The sequence below is a fragment of the Trachemys scripta genome, chromosome 1 (genome assembly GCF_013100865.1).
Source record: "Trachemys scripta elegans isolate TJP31775 chromosome 1, CAS_Tse_1.0, whole genome shotgun sequence".
NCBI classification, from domain to species: Eukaryota; Metazoa; Chordata; order Testudines; family Emydidae; genus Trachemys; species Trachemys scripta.
In genome coordinates, this window is record NC_048298.1 from 61,726,326 (window position 1) to 61,741,528 (window position 15,203).

Genomic DNA, 15,203 nt, shown 5'->3' on the forward strand with positions numbered 1-15,203 from the left:
GTCAGGAGGAAAAAGCGTGGAACATTACGAGGGTTTTTTTGAGGAGGCGTTTTCTGGAATTTCAAGGCTGGCATCCTGCAATGGTCAGGGTGGTAGGTGTTATAATGGTGGTAGGTGAGGAGGCTGCTGTGGTTGTTGGCACAGGAATCCCAGGTAAGTTGCCTGTTGCTCCTTTGAACCTTCACTGCCCGCATGAAGGGATGACAGGAAATAAGAAAACAAAAAGGGACCAGAGAAGAGGGAGAGGTAACTGAATTGCATAAATAAAAAGTAACAAAAATGAAAGCAATTTGAAAAGGGGAAAAAATTAATGTGGCTTTGTCCCTTTTCTTGGTGATCAGCAAACACCGCGATCAACTTCAGAGATGGAAACCTTTCATCTTCCCAGAAATAATGCCTCTTATGGCTTTTTTTTTTTACCCCCCAAAGATAAGTACTGAATCAATTTCTAATCTCCCTCTGGCCTTAAGAGCTAAGATTAAAAACTTTTTTGAAAAATACTTAAGTCAACATTATTGAGATGTATGATATATGACTAGTAATTACAGGTTTGCAAATCTCCACCCGCATTAGCAGGACTTGTATATATTGAGAAAATAAAAAGGGACTATAAATCACATTTCCCATAATGACTTGAAGTGGTTTACATGTCAGTCATTTCAATTTTCTGCTATGACATTTTAATTTTGCAAGCATCCATCACTGGTGGTTATACTACCCTGGGCAATAAACTACTTCACTCAACCATCAACACAAAAATCCTATCTTGGGGCCTGACTAATAAGGACAAAACAAAAGTCTAAAGTCACTATTTATGGTTTTGCAGCGTGATCGTCAGATCTTTTCCTTTTCCCGATTAAAATTAAGACCATATTTGATTCCTACTCTCAGGTTTGTGCTCAAAATGGGAATTGCCAAAATTTGTCAAAAAAATAAATGGTGGGAGGGGGGAGAAGGGAATGGCACATGTTGATCGATTTGCCATAAGCCAGGGGGCTGCTCCTAAATTATACAAAATGGTACAGATAATAGCCACCCTCATTTTTAGTACCGAGATGCATCTCTAGATGCACAGTGGTCTGTTCACTCTGAACAAGATGGAACACAGTGTTTTGTGACCTGTAGTCAGTGATTAATTTGTAATGAAAGAGGTGCTGTGGCTCAAACAATTAGGTGCCAGGCTCAAGCAATTTTTTAACTTTCATATCTGACGCAGCACCAGAGGTGCCGAGGCTATGAACTGCCAAGTCTAGAGGTGTCAACCCTGGTAAGCCCTAGAACAAATTAAGCACTGCCTGTAGTCACCGCTGGCTTCACCTTTGTATTGAAAGATGAGGTGGGATTTATCAAACACTATGAGCTACATTTGGTCCAAGGCCTAACTAAATGCCAGAGGAAAAGCTATAGTTTTTCTCTCTTTTATATTATAGAAGTAGGATCTCTTTCTTGGCTGAATACACTAAATCTTTTGTATCTAAATAGAGATTGCCCTCCCTCCCCCTCCCCAACCCCAGTGGAATGTTTCATTACAACAAAGGGTAGGTGAGGAAAGGTAAAAGGAAAGGAACGTATTGGACTTAAAAAATAAAATATGTTTTGCCAACACCACTTTATAAACCATTTGAGGGTCACCTGCAGTGAAATTAGGACATTCAGTTCCTGGACAGAACCACTAAACTTCACTCCAAAGTCCAATAGACTGATGCCTGAACAGCTCACCGATCTACTTCTAATAAAAGCAACCTTGAAGAAGTCTATAAAAACTTACATATCAAGCAGGGTAATGTGGCCAGGAAAATCCCAGCAGCCCTAGTAACAATCTATCTCAATATTTTGTTTTAATGAATCATACTTTATGTAGTTTCCTATCATAACTTTTCAAATTCAACTGATTCTTCTTCTGATAATCTATGTCAATTTCTGAGCTTTAACCACAGTATAAAAATTAAAATCTGATAAGAATAATATGGCCAGGAGGATTTTCATTATATTCAGATTGCTATGAGCCCTGTTTAATTAAAAAGGCTGCTTCCAGCAGGAAATTGTCTGGCAGCTCTTGATTTTTTTTCTCTTGAACTGTGGATAGGTGTAAAAAGTGTCCTATGAGGTGGAAAGTCCATACAAAATAAGTTTCCATATCTTGCAGAATGCTCATTCCAATTCAATAAGAATTCTGTATAAACCTATAGCATGTACGTTAGTAATTCATTGAGCTACATCGGCCCAGGACTTCTTAATGCTGCAGTAAAATTTATGGGGCAGCAGTAGACAAAGGAATGAGCTTGGCATCCCAATATAAAAGAAAAAAAACCTTAAAAACAAATCGGGTCTCTTGCGCTTTTTTTTCCCCTTTCTTTTTGGCTCAACTCTTTATTCTTCCATTAACTCTCTTTGGGTATTTTGGTTTGATTTTGGGTTGGGTGGTTTTTTTTTTTTTCCCCCAGTTCATAATTCAGCGCACATTCTAGGGTGAACGATAACTGCGTTCAACAGCGAGAGCCTCCATGACTCAACAGATCATGGAATCATAGAAGATGGTGATGCGAAGTACTTTTAAATCATCCAGTCCATCTCTCAGCCAATGAAGGATTGTTCCCAAGGCTACATATGTTTCTATAAAGCATGTTTCCTCTTGAGTAGGCTGTGGTTTTTAAGTAGCACCACCTGGGAATCTATTCTCAAAACATTTGGGCTCTTCTGGTTAATTTAAGGCAGCTGTCTCGTTGTCTAGGGAGAGCTCCCCTAGAAAGATATCCTTGCATACATGTCACTGAATCCTCTTGATGTCATTTCACAAAGCTCAGTGCCCATACACAGCACAACAACTATACGGGCCTCCAGATTGCAGCTGTGTTAGGTGAGGTGAATGGTATATCACAGAAGTCTTGAAGGAAGACCTTGAAGTATTTAGTATTGTCTTAAAAAGCAAATTATAATCAGCTGTACAAACAGATTGCTACTGAATAGAATCTTTTGGCCATGGTACTCAACTTTTAACAGAAGAGAGCCACTTCATCCTCAGAGGGAGTTTCAAACAGCCACAAAATAGCCACATGTGACATCTTTGCCTCATGATGTTGCATAGTTTGTAACATACTGGCACAACTGTATGGTAAGGAAATAAATCATCAACCGTGGTCTCCCCTCCCCCCACCTCAATACAGCTTTTGAGCATAGGTGTCATCCCTCACTTTCTCTCATCCCTCCAGACTGCTGTGCAGAAGAGGGATGGAGACCCAACTGGAGGATGGCAGAACATGGAATCCCAGGAGCTACTCTTCGTTTATCCCAGTAGGGGAGAAACTAAGTGGCATCCAAAACACTGGTTAATCAGTTCACAGCTTGCTGCTCTCTGATAAAATGAATAGCTCATAGATCAGGTGCCTATTCAGGGAGCTACATTCAGCCATGTATCTACCAGCATTTCTTATCACTGAAGTATCTAGGCCTATAAAGCAGACTCTTGACCAAAGAAGCCACAGATTTAGTATTGCTGTCTTTGGCACTAAAATGCATCGGGTCTCTCCCTACAGCATAGATATCCCAGTGCCATAGGTATCTATCTATCTCCAGTATTTCTGCTGAAGATATACAATATTATTAGGTTGAATTTATCTGTGGATAATTGAGATTAACCACTTTTCATAATTATCCAATCTACAAGATATTCACTCCCCATATTTGGGCTGAATAAAAACAGGTGTCACATGTCTGGTTGGAAAAGTTCCTTTCTGCATAGCATTATAATATAACACCAGGAAACAGTAAATTGAACTAGGGTACGGACTTTGGGGAAATGTCCATAAACAAACATTACAATTTGTAAGTATCTAAACTGGGCAGCAGAGTAATTTGAAAAGCTCCCTTGAGAAGGATGGCAATCAGTGACAATGTTATTAATAAGAGAAATTCAGTCTTTTGGAAGTATTTTGAGAGAGGAGACTCAAGAACTTATCAGGGTTTACAGAAAGTAGGTGAATCCATGGGCATTCATAATACCCTTCAAAGTGAATATGCTTAAAGAAGTTGGTAATGATGCATATTATTTTTTCCATTTTGAGAAGCTATTCAGAGTATAATTCACTGAATTCATAGATAGCTTGTTTTCTTTCATATAACTACAAAGGTATATTCACCAATTCTCTTTTTTATATGACTGGAACTATGCAGAGGCACTTTCAGCAAAACATTTTCTCCTTATTTTTAGGGATTTCTGAGGATAGATTGAGATAAACAAACAGTACACAGCTTGCAAGAGGTTTTCAGAAGCATAACCCGGACAGCTGAAAAGAAAGGTTACAGATAAAATTGCCTTAATATCTTTCCCCCAAGTTACAGCAATGGCAGTAGATATGAACATGCAAGAAAGAGGATGTGGGATCTAGTGCTACAGATCCCCTTACCGTGTTCTGGTCCCTTCAATGCTAGCCGAGTCTGATGGTGAGGAAGGATCTCAAGTTTGACATTGTCTGCTGTATTAGCCAAGAACTGTGTTGCTTCTGCCAATGTACAGTACTCCATGCTGGTACCATCGATGGACAGAATATGGTCTCCTACGTGTAATGCACCACATCTATACAAAGGAAGAAAAACTCAGTATGATAAAGTGTGCTCTTTGCTTGGTATATGAGTTTTATAGCCTTCAAATTGGTCATGGCAATTATGAGACTGTACATTTTTAGAGAGAAAAAATTAATATTTTTATAAGGATTGTCACTGGACAAACTTTAAGTCTATTAGTACAAATCTTAAATACAATTCGGTAAATACAGTATATGTCAAGACATCACTCACAGAATTGGAATGGGGTACTAGTTGATTACTAGTATATGTGTGAATGGCAGCAGAATAAATGAGAAGAGCTTAAGGAGACTCAGCAAGCCTGCTCATATCCCTCACACAAGCACCCAGTTCATCATTTTTTGAGTTATTCATAGTTAAACATTTATTAGTACAAAAGCTGTAAATGATGATGAAATTATGCAGTAGTCAAACAAATAATGAAACCAGGGCTGGCATGGTGACTCGAGGAGTGGGGTGGGGAGGGGGCTAGCTGCTACATCTTGCTGCACTCAAGAGACTGGCTACTGGATGAGTTGAGAAATGCAAACACAGCAGTCAGCATCCCGACGTACCAGTCAAGTAGACAGCTCCTTTAATTGGTTACCCCCTGTGGAATGGGAAAAAACAGAGGGAGAAAATTAAAGCATCCTGCACCATTGAGCTGGAGAACCCCTCTGGATCAATGGCCGTCACTCTCAAAGGTTCTACTGTAGGGTAAAGCCCACAGTGGAGCTGTAGACTCACTGTTACAAGTGGCTGCTACTAACAGCACCATTGGCAAAGAGGAATTACAAGGAAGGGTGACTGGGGACATGCAGGAGAAATTTGCTGCTGAAACATAATATTTAAGGTAAATTTTAAAAAAAGATCCCACAGCTTTACTACAGAGGTTACACCATCTGGGGCAGGGGTGGGCAACCTGCGGCCTGTCAGGGTAATCTGCTGGCGGGCCGCCAGACAGTTTGTTTACATTGCACAGCTGCCTGCAGCTCCCAGTGGCTGCGGTTTGCCATTCTCGGCCAATGGGGACTGTGGGAAGCGGCACAGGGACGTGCTGGCCATCGCTACTAACCACAAACTGCAGCCACTGGGAGCTGCGGGGGGCTGTGCAAATGTAAACAAATTTCCTGGCGGCTCGCCAGCGGATTACCTTGATGGGCTGCGTTTGACCCATGGGCCACAGGTTGCCCACCACTGATCTGGGGGAAAGTATCTAACCTTTTTTTTTTTCCTGTTTGTAAATATAATTTTATCTCATGATGGTGGAATTTTTCAAATGGAGTTGAAAAAGGGATTTTCCTTATAAAATAACTCTAAAATACAGAAGCCAGTCTTTCTAATACCTCAGGGGTATTCTAAAACCTTCATAAGAAAAAAAATCCAAGTATAAGGAGTTCCATTTCACTGTGCCACAAGAATGAACGATGCACCCTAAAAGAGCACTTCATGGTTGCTAAGTCTCAAAATTTACTTACTTTGACAGATGTTTCATACTGTGGGACTTACTTTAAGAATTGCAGCAGGGTATTTATTTTTAATGCTAATCACTGCTGCAGCATTATATTTAAAAAACCCAAGCAAACCTTCAAATTACTCTGTAGCACAGCATAAGCAAACAGGTTCAGACATACTAGAAAGAGGAGACAGTGTTTTTTTATGGGCTGACATAGGGTATTGTTGGGAGTTGGTTTGTTTTTTTCTGTAATTTAATGTCGTGTGAATGAGCAAAAGTAAAATGGCGTCCAGGAATCTTTTTAAAAGCTGTACATTATAGAGCTACTGTTTGCCAAGAGGGGTTAATTTGAAGCTCTAACAACCTTGAGAGCGTCTTCTTCAGTCAAATTCATCTAAAATGCCAAGGGAAGTTTTTTTAAACAGCAACAAAAATACAGATAAGATATAAAATGGATGCGTAATCCTAGAATGTAGGGCCTTCTGTAGCACTCACCTGTCTGCAATACTTGCAGATTTGATTTTGTCTATGACAATGACCTGTTTGTTGCAGCACATCGAGGTAGTAAGTGCAACCCCAAGAGCTGCCCCAGGAGTTTTGGCAACTTCGACTAGCAATGGTCCAGATGCTGTTGCTACCGAATCTGTTAAAATTAGACCAAAAAGAGTATTTCAGTATTACACCAATTTGGTATCTGTGCCATTTTCATATTTCATTTTCACAGAAAATCTCTACAACTACTGTATTTATCTAGGCCGCAAACAGGAAAACCACATTGGACTGGGGAGTTCCAGAGGGAGCGATTATGGGGTTTAAATAATTAACTAGGGAGCCTATATTTTGAGTGTGGAATGAATGAAAGTGAGAGCAGGTCAGTAAAGTCATTGTTGATAATAAGGTGTTGAGGTTAGGCACACGAGAGCTCTAACTCGAAGAACCCTATGAAGCAGCAGACAGATGCAATTCTGAGATGAAAAGAAAGAACAGAATGACTTGCTAAGAGACAGCAACTGAAGTAAAAATGTATCAGGGACACAGAATGCTATTTAAGTAACTAAGGCAGTAAAGAGTTAAAGATGTTTCAATATCTGAATGAAGACCAGTAGAGCTACATACGTAGGAAGTGAATAGGTATAAAAGTATAAGATGTATAAAAGTGCATGCTGGTTTAGTTTTTGGAGAAGTGGAAGGCCTTTTATAGTAACTGAAATGGCTGAGAGAAAAAGGTGAAGGAAAATTTGATGAGAGGTGGAATCACCAGACTCAGGCTGAGATAACAGAAAAGACCATTGTGAAGAAAATGGAAGAAGTGACTATATGGCAACTAGAAATAGTATGAAGAGCAGAAGAGAAAGGTGTGTGGAGTGATGCAAGAGACACTTGCCATAGATGCCCTGTCCTTAAAAAGGAGAAAGAACAGTCCAAAGATAGTAACTCAACAACTGGCCAAGAAGAAAGCACTGAATAGAAACCAGAAAGAAAGAAGCAGCAAATGAATCTAATTAGTGACTCTGTGTTGAGGAACTAAGCCCAAAATATTTGTTACCAAGATCAAGGGAAAAAGACGGTAGTTTGCCTCCTGAATGCCAAGATAAAGCATGTGATAATAAGAGTGAAGTATATTCTGAAAAATAACTGGGGAATCCCTACCAGCTATTGACAATCAGGCAACAAATGAGATAAGTGAAAGGGAGATTTGAGAAAATGAAGATACATTTCAGGGATGTAAGACGACAACTGAAAACTGGTACAAAGTAAATTGATCTTTTCAGAGGTGCTCTCAGTGCCACACATCAGTGGAGAAAGGAGAATATTAACATTGCAGTAAACTTAATGGATGTACAGAAGGAGTTTTGGTTCACAGAACACTGGGATGCCTGCTGTGAGGAGAGGCACATGTTTAGATGTGACGGCATCCACAGAAGCTGCTGGGACTGAAATTGGTACTGTTTATTAGCTGGGATTTAAACTAGTTAGGAAAAGGTAAAGGGGACATGAGGTCTTTTATTGAATATTAAAGAATCTGTCATGTATTTCCAGTACACAAAGTGTGACAGAAAATGGAATTTTGCAGAAGAGGAAGAATGTGATGGCGTGATTCAAGAGACACCTGCAATAGATGTCCTATCCTTGACAAGGAGAAGGAACTATCCAAGAACAAGCCAAAGATAGCAACTCAACAAGTGGCCAAGAAAAAAGCACTGAACAGGAACTAGAAGATTAAGAATGTGAAATGTTGTATTATTGTCCCAAAGCATAAATACCGGGGAAAACGTGTGTGGGAAGTAAGCAAACCGAACTGGAAATACTATTAAGTAATGAAGGTTGGGTGGTCCTCATAACTAGTATACAGGAATGAAAGGGAGTGAAAAGAAGAAAGAGGTGGTCGGGTGAAATTGTTCATGATGTTAGAGGTATTAGCTAATTATTCTTCACGAAACCTCCTGTGAAGTAGCTTGATATTATCATCCCCTTCTTGAAGATGGAAAATTCAAGTAGAGAAATCAAGGCTAACTTTTCCAAGAGTGGCCACTAATTTGGGGTGCCTCAATTTTGTGCCCAACTCAGACCCCTTGGGCCTGATTTCCAGAGGTGCTGGACATCCATAGACACTATTAAAATCAAAGGAAGTAGAAGGCACTTAGCAACTCTGAAAATCAGGCCAAAACTGTCTCAAGTTGAGTTCCCAAAACAGAGGCACCCAGAAGTAGCCTTTTGAAATTTTTTCCCAAGTTGACTTGCCTATGGCCGAAGGTGTCCATTGCAGAGACTAGAACTTATGAACTCCTGGCTCCCAGTCCTGTGCTTGTTGTCATTTTTCAACTAATTTTGTCTACTGATGTTTGGAACTACAAACAAATTATTTGAGCATCAGTATTTTATGATACTCTGTAAAGAAGAAAGCCATTTTTGTAATAAATATTGTGGCAAAGAGCTGTACCAATAAAGATTCTGCAAGTGATAAACTTTAACCTGGCATTGGCCTGTCACTAGAAAGTACTTCTCATAATCTATGTCTCCCCTACAACAACAAAGAAAAAAGAAGATGCTAATGTCATCTGGTGATACTGAGTCAATGTCTCAAGATGCTGCTGCAGTGCTTGCAAAGTTACTTGTAAGAGGAAAAATCAGCTTATTCCCTGGCAGCATTTCTAGATGTCTGTTGAGATGTACTGGGAAGGTAAACTAAACTAAGGTAGACAAGGTGAATAAATAAGATAACTACATTAGAGAAAGCAGAAGAAAAGAAATGGAGTGTGTCTAACTGAGAAAAATAAACACAAGAAAGAGAAATCTGGAAAGGATAATCAAGTGCATATCCCCTGACAGAGAAGGATTAGTTTATCATGTTGAAGTAAAGCATGGGTATGAAAAATGAATCATACAGATATAAATTATTCATGTCTAAAGATGTTTCAGTCATTAAGATATTTACACCATGACTGAAGCATTTACACACCGTGTTGATTTACTGGCCATGTAATTATATAAGATATACTGATGAATGTTTGCATGGAAAACACTCTAGAATTTTTATTTCGTTAATCAGTTTCCCCACTTTTGAGCAGTGCATCTCAATCAGTATACAAGGCTTGATTAAAACCTCCCAGAGGCTGTAAAATTACTTTCTGCATGCTAACAACAACCTTGCCTAGATTCATGTTTCTTCAGATAAATAGTAGGGAACCGTTTTTGCTTGTCAACTTTGACCATTAGCAAAAAGGCCTATCATATTTAATGTACTACTCAAACCAGTGGCAGATGTAGAGTTAGTGGGGCCCTGTGTGCAGCTTCATTTTTGGCCCCCCCAATAGTGGTGACAGCAGCCAGGAGCCCCAGGGCCTTTTAAATCGCCAGACCAAGGGGCAGCTGCCCGTTTTGTCCCCCCATCAGCGGCCCTGGGTGCAGGGGGTGCTGCAACACCCCCACGTTTTATGTGGGGCTCTGCTGCCGCCCCACGCCATTTATGTTAAAACATATTGTTAGGAGCAAAGAACCATCCGGGGTCCTGGGGAGACAGGGAGGTGCCGGTGTCAGAGCCCGGCCATGGGAGCTGCAGTGCAGCCACAGCGGCTAAGGGTGATCGCAGCCGCCTGCTTTGCAAGGACCCAGTGGCCAGGGGAGGCGAGCAGAGATCAGCGTGCGGAGTCAGCAGGGCGCTCAGGTGGCCGCCGATGGAGCCATGCCCCACCCCCACCTACAGGTGGGTGTTCAGCCCACGTGGGTCTCTGCCCACTTCTCCGGGCCAGCCAGCGGGGCAGCAGCAGAGCCCGCAGAGCCTTGGGCGTGGGGTGGCACCCGGGACCTCAGGCGCAGGGTGGCAGCGGAGCCCGCAGAGCCCCGGGCATGGGGCGGCAGCCAGGACCCTGGGCACAGAGTGGCAGCGGAGCCCGCAGAGCCCCTGGCGTGGGGTGGCAGCGGAGCCCGCAGAGCCCCGGGCGTGGGGCGGCAGCCAGGAACCTGGGTGCAGAGTGGCAGCGGAGCCCGCAGAGCCCCGGGCGTGGGGTGGCAGCGGAGCCCGCAGAGCCCCAGGTGTGGGGCGGCAGCCAGGACCCTGGGCGCAGAGTGGCAGCGGAGCCCGCAGAGCCCCGGGCGTGGGGTGGCAGCGGAACCCGCAGAGCCCCAGATGTGGGGCGGCAGCCAGGACCCTGGGCACAGGGTGGCAGTGGAGCCCGCAGAGCCCCAGGTGTGGGACGGCAGCCAGGACCCTGGGCGTGGAGTGGCAGTGGAGCCCTGCATAAAACATGGGGGTGCTACAGCACCCCCCGTACCCCTAGTTCCCGTGCCTATGTTTTGGGGAGCCCTGTCATTGGGGGCCCCGTGCCACGGCACAGTATGTTTTAGGATAAATCCACTCCTGACTCAAACAGCGATGGGCAAACAGGTCTTGATAAAATAAGTCACCCCTTGTCCCAAACCAAATGCAAAGCGAACAATTCGCAAGGCTCAAAAAGTCTTGTTTACTTTTAATTTTTTTCTTTTCAAAGTCTACTAGTACCCTCTGGTTTCAGCTAGGAAGTTCTGAAATAACATGAGAACAGTGTTTCTGGAGAGATTTCAAGCCCTATTTCTAACTGTATGTGCTCTTCACTTTTCTCTTCTATAAATGGAAGGGAGAGGGAGGTTGCTTGTTTGGGAGCTCTGCTTCTTTAGGTAAAAGGTTATCATCTTAAAATGACAGGCATAACCACAACAACCAAGACTAGGTGAAAATAATCATTTTAAAACAGTTTTAAAACAGATAAAAAGAGAGAAGAAGGAGGGATTTCACACAGTCTGTTGAGCTTAAGAGGGCAGCAGCTGTTGAAACACACAGCTACCCAAAGACTACTAGTGTTATTCTGTCTGTTATTTGGGTTCTCCAATGGAATCTCCCTCCTAGGTGCCCCAAAGTTCTACAATCTATTCACCTGAGAGAGATAAGCCTGCATAGCCCTTTTATGTTGTGCTTCTTTGACCAAAGCCAGTAAAAAATGCAGTGAGCCAAAAAGAAAAGTAAAACCACCCACAGTAGCTGTTTGAGGTCAACAGAATATTTAAACATGTGGGTTTCTAATGGCAAGTGATCATCAGTACATGAATCAGAGGCACTCACAAAATCCAATTCCTTCCAGAGTGAAAGGAGAGATCATTGTCAGTTCCCAGGGGTTCTTGTTTTAATCAGAAAAGAGATCCAAACCGAGGGAAAATCTCTGCCAGTTTCCACAGAGCATGCTGATGCACAGATGTGGAAAAGGAAGCATGTTGCCCTGCTACAGAAGTGCTGCATGTCTGTATATATGTAAATAGTCAGGCTGTCAAACGATTAAAAAATTAATTGTGATTCATCGCAGTTTTAATCTTACTGTTAAACAATAATAGAATACCATTTATTTAAATATTTTTGGATGTTTTCTACATTTTCACATATACTGATTTCAATTACAACACAGAATACAAAGTGTACAGTGATGTTTATATTATAAATTTTTATTACAAATATTTGCACTGTAAAAAAGATAAACAAAAGAAATAGTATTTTTCAATTCACCTCATACAAGTACTGTAATGCAATCTCTTTATCGTAAAAGTGCAACTCCCAAATGTAGATTTTTTTGTTACATAACTGCATTTGAAAACAAAACAATGTAAAACTTTAGCGCCTACAAGTCCACTCAGTCCTACTTCTCGTTCAGCCAACTGCTAAGACAAACAAGTTTGTTTACATTTACGGGAGATAATGCTACCCACTTCTTATTTACAGTATCACCTGAAAGTGAGAACAGGTGATCACATGGCACTGTTGTAAATACCTTGCATTGCAGGCTACATGCCAGATATGCTAAACATTTGTATGCCCCTTCATGCTTCGACAATCAGTCCACAGGACGCGCCTCCATGCTGATGATGGGTTCTGCTCGGTAACAGTCCAAAGCAGTGCGGACTGATGCACATTCATTTTCATCATCTGAGTCAGATGCCACCAAGGTTGATTGGTTGATTTTCTTTTTTGGTGGTTCAGGTTCTGTAGTTTCTGCATTGGAGCGTTTCTCTTTTAAGACTTCTGACAGCATGTTCCACACCTTGTCTCTGTCAGATTTTGGAAGGCACATCAGATTCTTAAACCTTGGGTCGAGTGCTGTAGCTACCTTTAGAAATCTCACATTGGTACCTTCTTTGTGTTTTGTCAAATCTGCAGTGAAAGTGTTCTTAAATCAAACAACATGTGCTGGATCTTTATCCGAGACTGCCATAACACAAAATACATGGCAGAATGCGGGTAAAACCATGGAGCAGGAGACATACAATTCTCTCCCATGAAGTTCAGTCACAAATTTAATTAACACATTTTTTTTTAACAAGCATCATCAGCATGGACACATGTCCTCCGGAATAGTGACCAAAGGATGAAGGGACATTCGAATGTGTAGCATATCTGGCATGTAAATACCTTGCAATGCTGGCTACAAAAGTGCCATGCAAACACCTGTTTTCATTTTCAGGTGACATTCTAAATAAGAAGTGGGCAGCATTATCTCCCATAAATGTAAACAAACTTGTTTGTCTTGGCGATTGACTGAACAAGAAGTAGGACTGAGTGGACTTGTAGGCTCTAAAATTTTCCATTGTTTTGTTTTTGAATGCAATTATGCAAAAAAAAAAATTCTACATTTGTAAGTTGCACTTTCATGATAAAGAGATTTCACTACAGTACTTGTATGAGATAAATTGAAAAATACTATGAATTTTGTTTATCTTTTTTACAATGCAAATATTTGTAATAAAAAATAATAATATAAAGTGAGCACTGCATACTTTGTATTGTGTTATAATTCAAATATATTTGAAAATGTAGAAAAAGATCAAAAAATAGAACAAAAAGTTCTTTACATCAATTGTTAATATGCAAAATTGGCTACAAAAGATCATAACCCATGAAATTTAGGGCAGAGTGAGGTTCACTCAATGAGTTCACACAGGCCCCAAAATTTTGTGATTCTCCCCTGGATCGTCTCAATACTTTAGTACAAATGCTTCAGCAGCTCAGAGATTTCAAAACAAAACACAGCATCATGCTGCAATCCAGGTTTTTACAAGGCCAGTTCTTCACAGCCAGCTATGCATCTCCTCCCATGATCCTCCCTCTGCGCCTCTTATCCCAAACAGCCCCTCCTTTCACTAGCTGACACACTGCATCTCTGCTGTGTATGGTTAGCACAAAGTGCAGTTCCTTCATTATGCTAGGGCTATTCAATAGCTCCCTCTATCCTTCCAGCTCCACTCACTACTGCTACTCCTTGCCCACCAAAATAGCATCCCTCAAAATTGCTGAAAGTCAGTGCAGTGGATCTCTTACTTATATCACTATAGCTGGGAAGAAATAGTTAAGAAAGTGAAAAAGCTCAATAAAGCAATGAGACACCTAGATGCCATCATTCACAGTGGTGAGACTTATCAGTCAACAACCAGTATTAGTGGTAATGCCTTCTGCAATTTCTAAGCAGCCCTGTAAAGAAAAGCAGCTGGCATACATAGGTGTAATCGTGATCATGATTTTCAGAACCAACACTGAAATTAAAGAATCCTGTGCACTTCAAAAAATACAATAAAGGACTTATACTCCATGAACTTATCTAATTCTTTTTTAAACCCAGTTATACTTTTGGCCTTCACTATATCCTGTGCCATCGAGTTCCACAGGTTGACTGTGTGAAGCAGGCTGTGTGAGGAAGTACCCCCCCAAGCAGAAAATCCTTCTCTACCATTGCTACACCTCATATGATAACATAGTGATCAAAGTAAGGTTTGTGCTCTCACACAAACCAAGGGGAAAATCAGACATTTTTACCACTTCCAAACAGCCTTCCTCTAGTAGCAAATAAGGCAAACTTTGAGCCTGAAAAAAGGAGAGAGGGTATTCTTTGTAGCCCAATTTTTGAGCCTTCCAGAAGCACTTTCAGCACAGTGAGATACCAATAGCACAAACTGCAGAAAACACCTGTAGCCCATGTCCCTCAAATATTCTCTGCTGAGAGCATTCCAAAGCAACTGGAGTGCTTTGTCAGTGTATAACTCTCCCATTGCACGAGCCTTCTTTTCAGGTGTATCAGAGCTCTTTAAAAGTGCATTAAGTGCACAAGTACATTAAGCGTCACCATGCTTCTGTGATGATCAGTGGGTGCTGTAGGTGGCAATCTGTCCCCTCCCTCCATCTTCCATCAGCACTCCTCTGATATTCAAAGTGAAAAGCTGGGACACTGTGGCTGGGTGTGTCACAAAGAAGCATTTTGGTGGGAATAAGGGAGATTGTTGGTGAAGTGGAAAGAAAAAGAAGCACTCTCTTTCCTCTCCCACTTCGAGAATGAAAAATTGGGACATTTTACAGTAAAGAACAGCATGGGAGAAACAGATTTTATCCCTCTGTGACTCCCAAACTCTTTCCCTTCAATTTAGCTCTTACCCCTCTCTGCCTCACTCCACAGAAACCTGGATTTCTTCCTCTATGCCTCCTCTCTCTGCTGCCTCAGATGCTGCAGGGACTCCTGCCAGGATCTCCCTGTGGCAACTAGATGTATTGCAGCCCCTAAGGACAGGAGACAGAGCTTCCTCGAGGGTGAGCCCAGGACTAGGCAATTAACTCCTCCAGGAACTAAGGTCCATCACAAACCTCACCACCTCCCGATCCAAGTGCAAGGCACATTTCCTT

At 41.6% G+C, this 15,203-nt stretch overlaps 1 protein-coding gene across 10 annotated transcripts in view; it reads right to left on the minus strand.

Annotated features, from left to right (window-relative positions):
- Window positions 1–15,203, minus strand: part of GRIP1 (glutamate receptor interacting protein 1) — a 544,307-nt gene that overhangs the window by 76,213 nt on the left and 452,891 nt on the right. For 6 of the 10 annotated variants that reach the window (XM_034770827.1, XM_034770872.1, XM_034770797.1 and 3 more), the window contains exons 8-10: window positions 6,512–6,659; window positions 4,404–4,573; window positions 29–184 (exon numbers count right to left, since the gene is read on the minus strand). In XM_034770827.1, the coding sequence (XP_034626718.1) occupies window positions 29–184; window positions 4,404–4,573; window positions 6,512–6,659 (474 nt within the window). The remainder of the gene's footprint in view (window positions 1–28; window positions 185–4,403; window positions 4,574–6,511; window positions 6,660–15,203) is intronic. The other 4 variants (XM_034770845.1, XM_034770836.1, XM_034770864.1 and 1 more) reach the window with 1 other exon arrangement.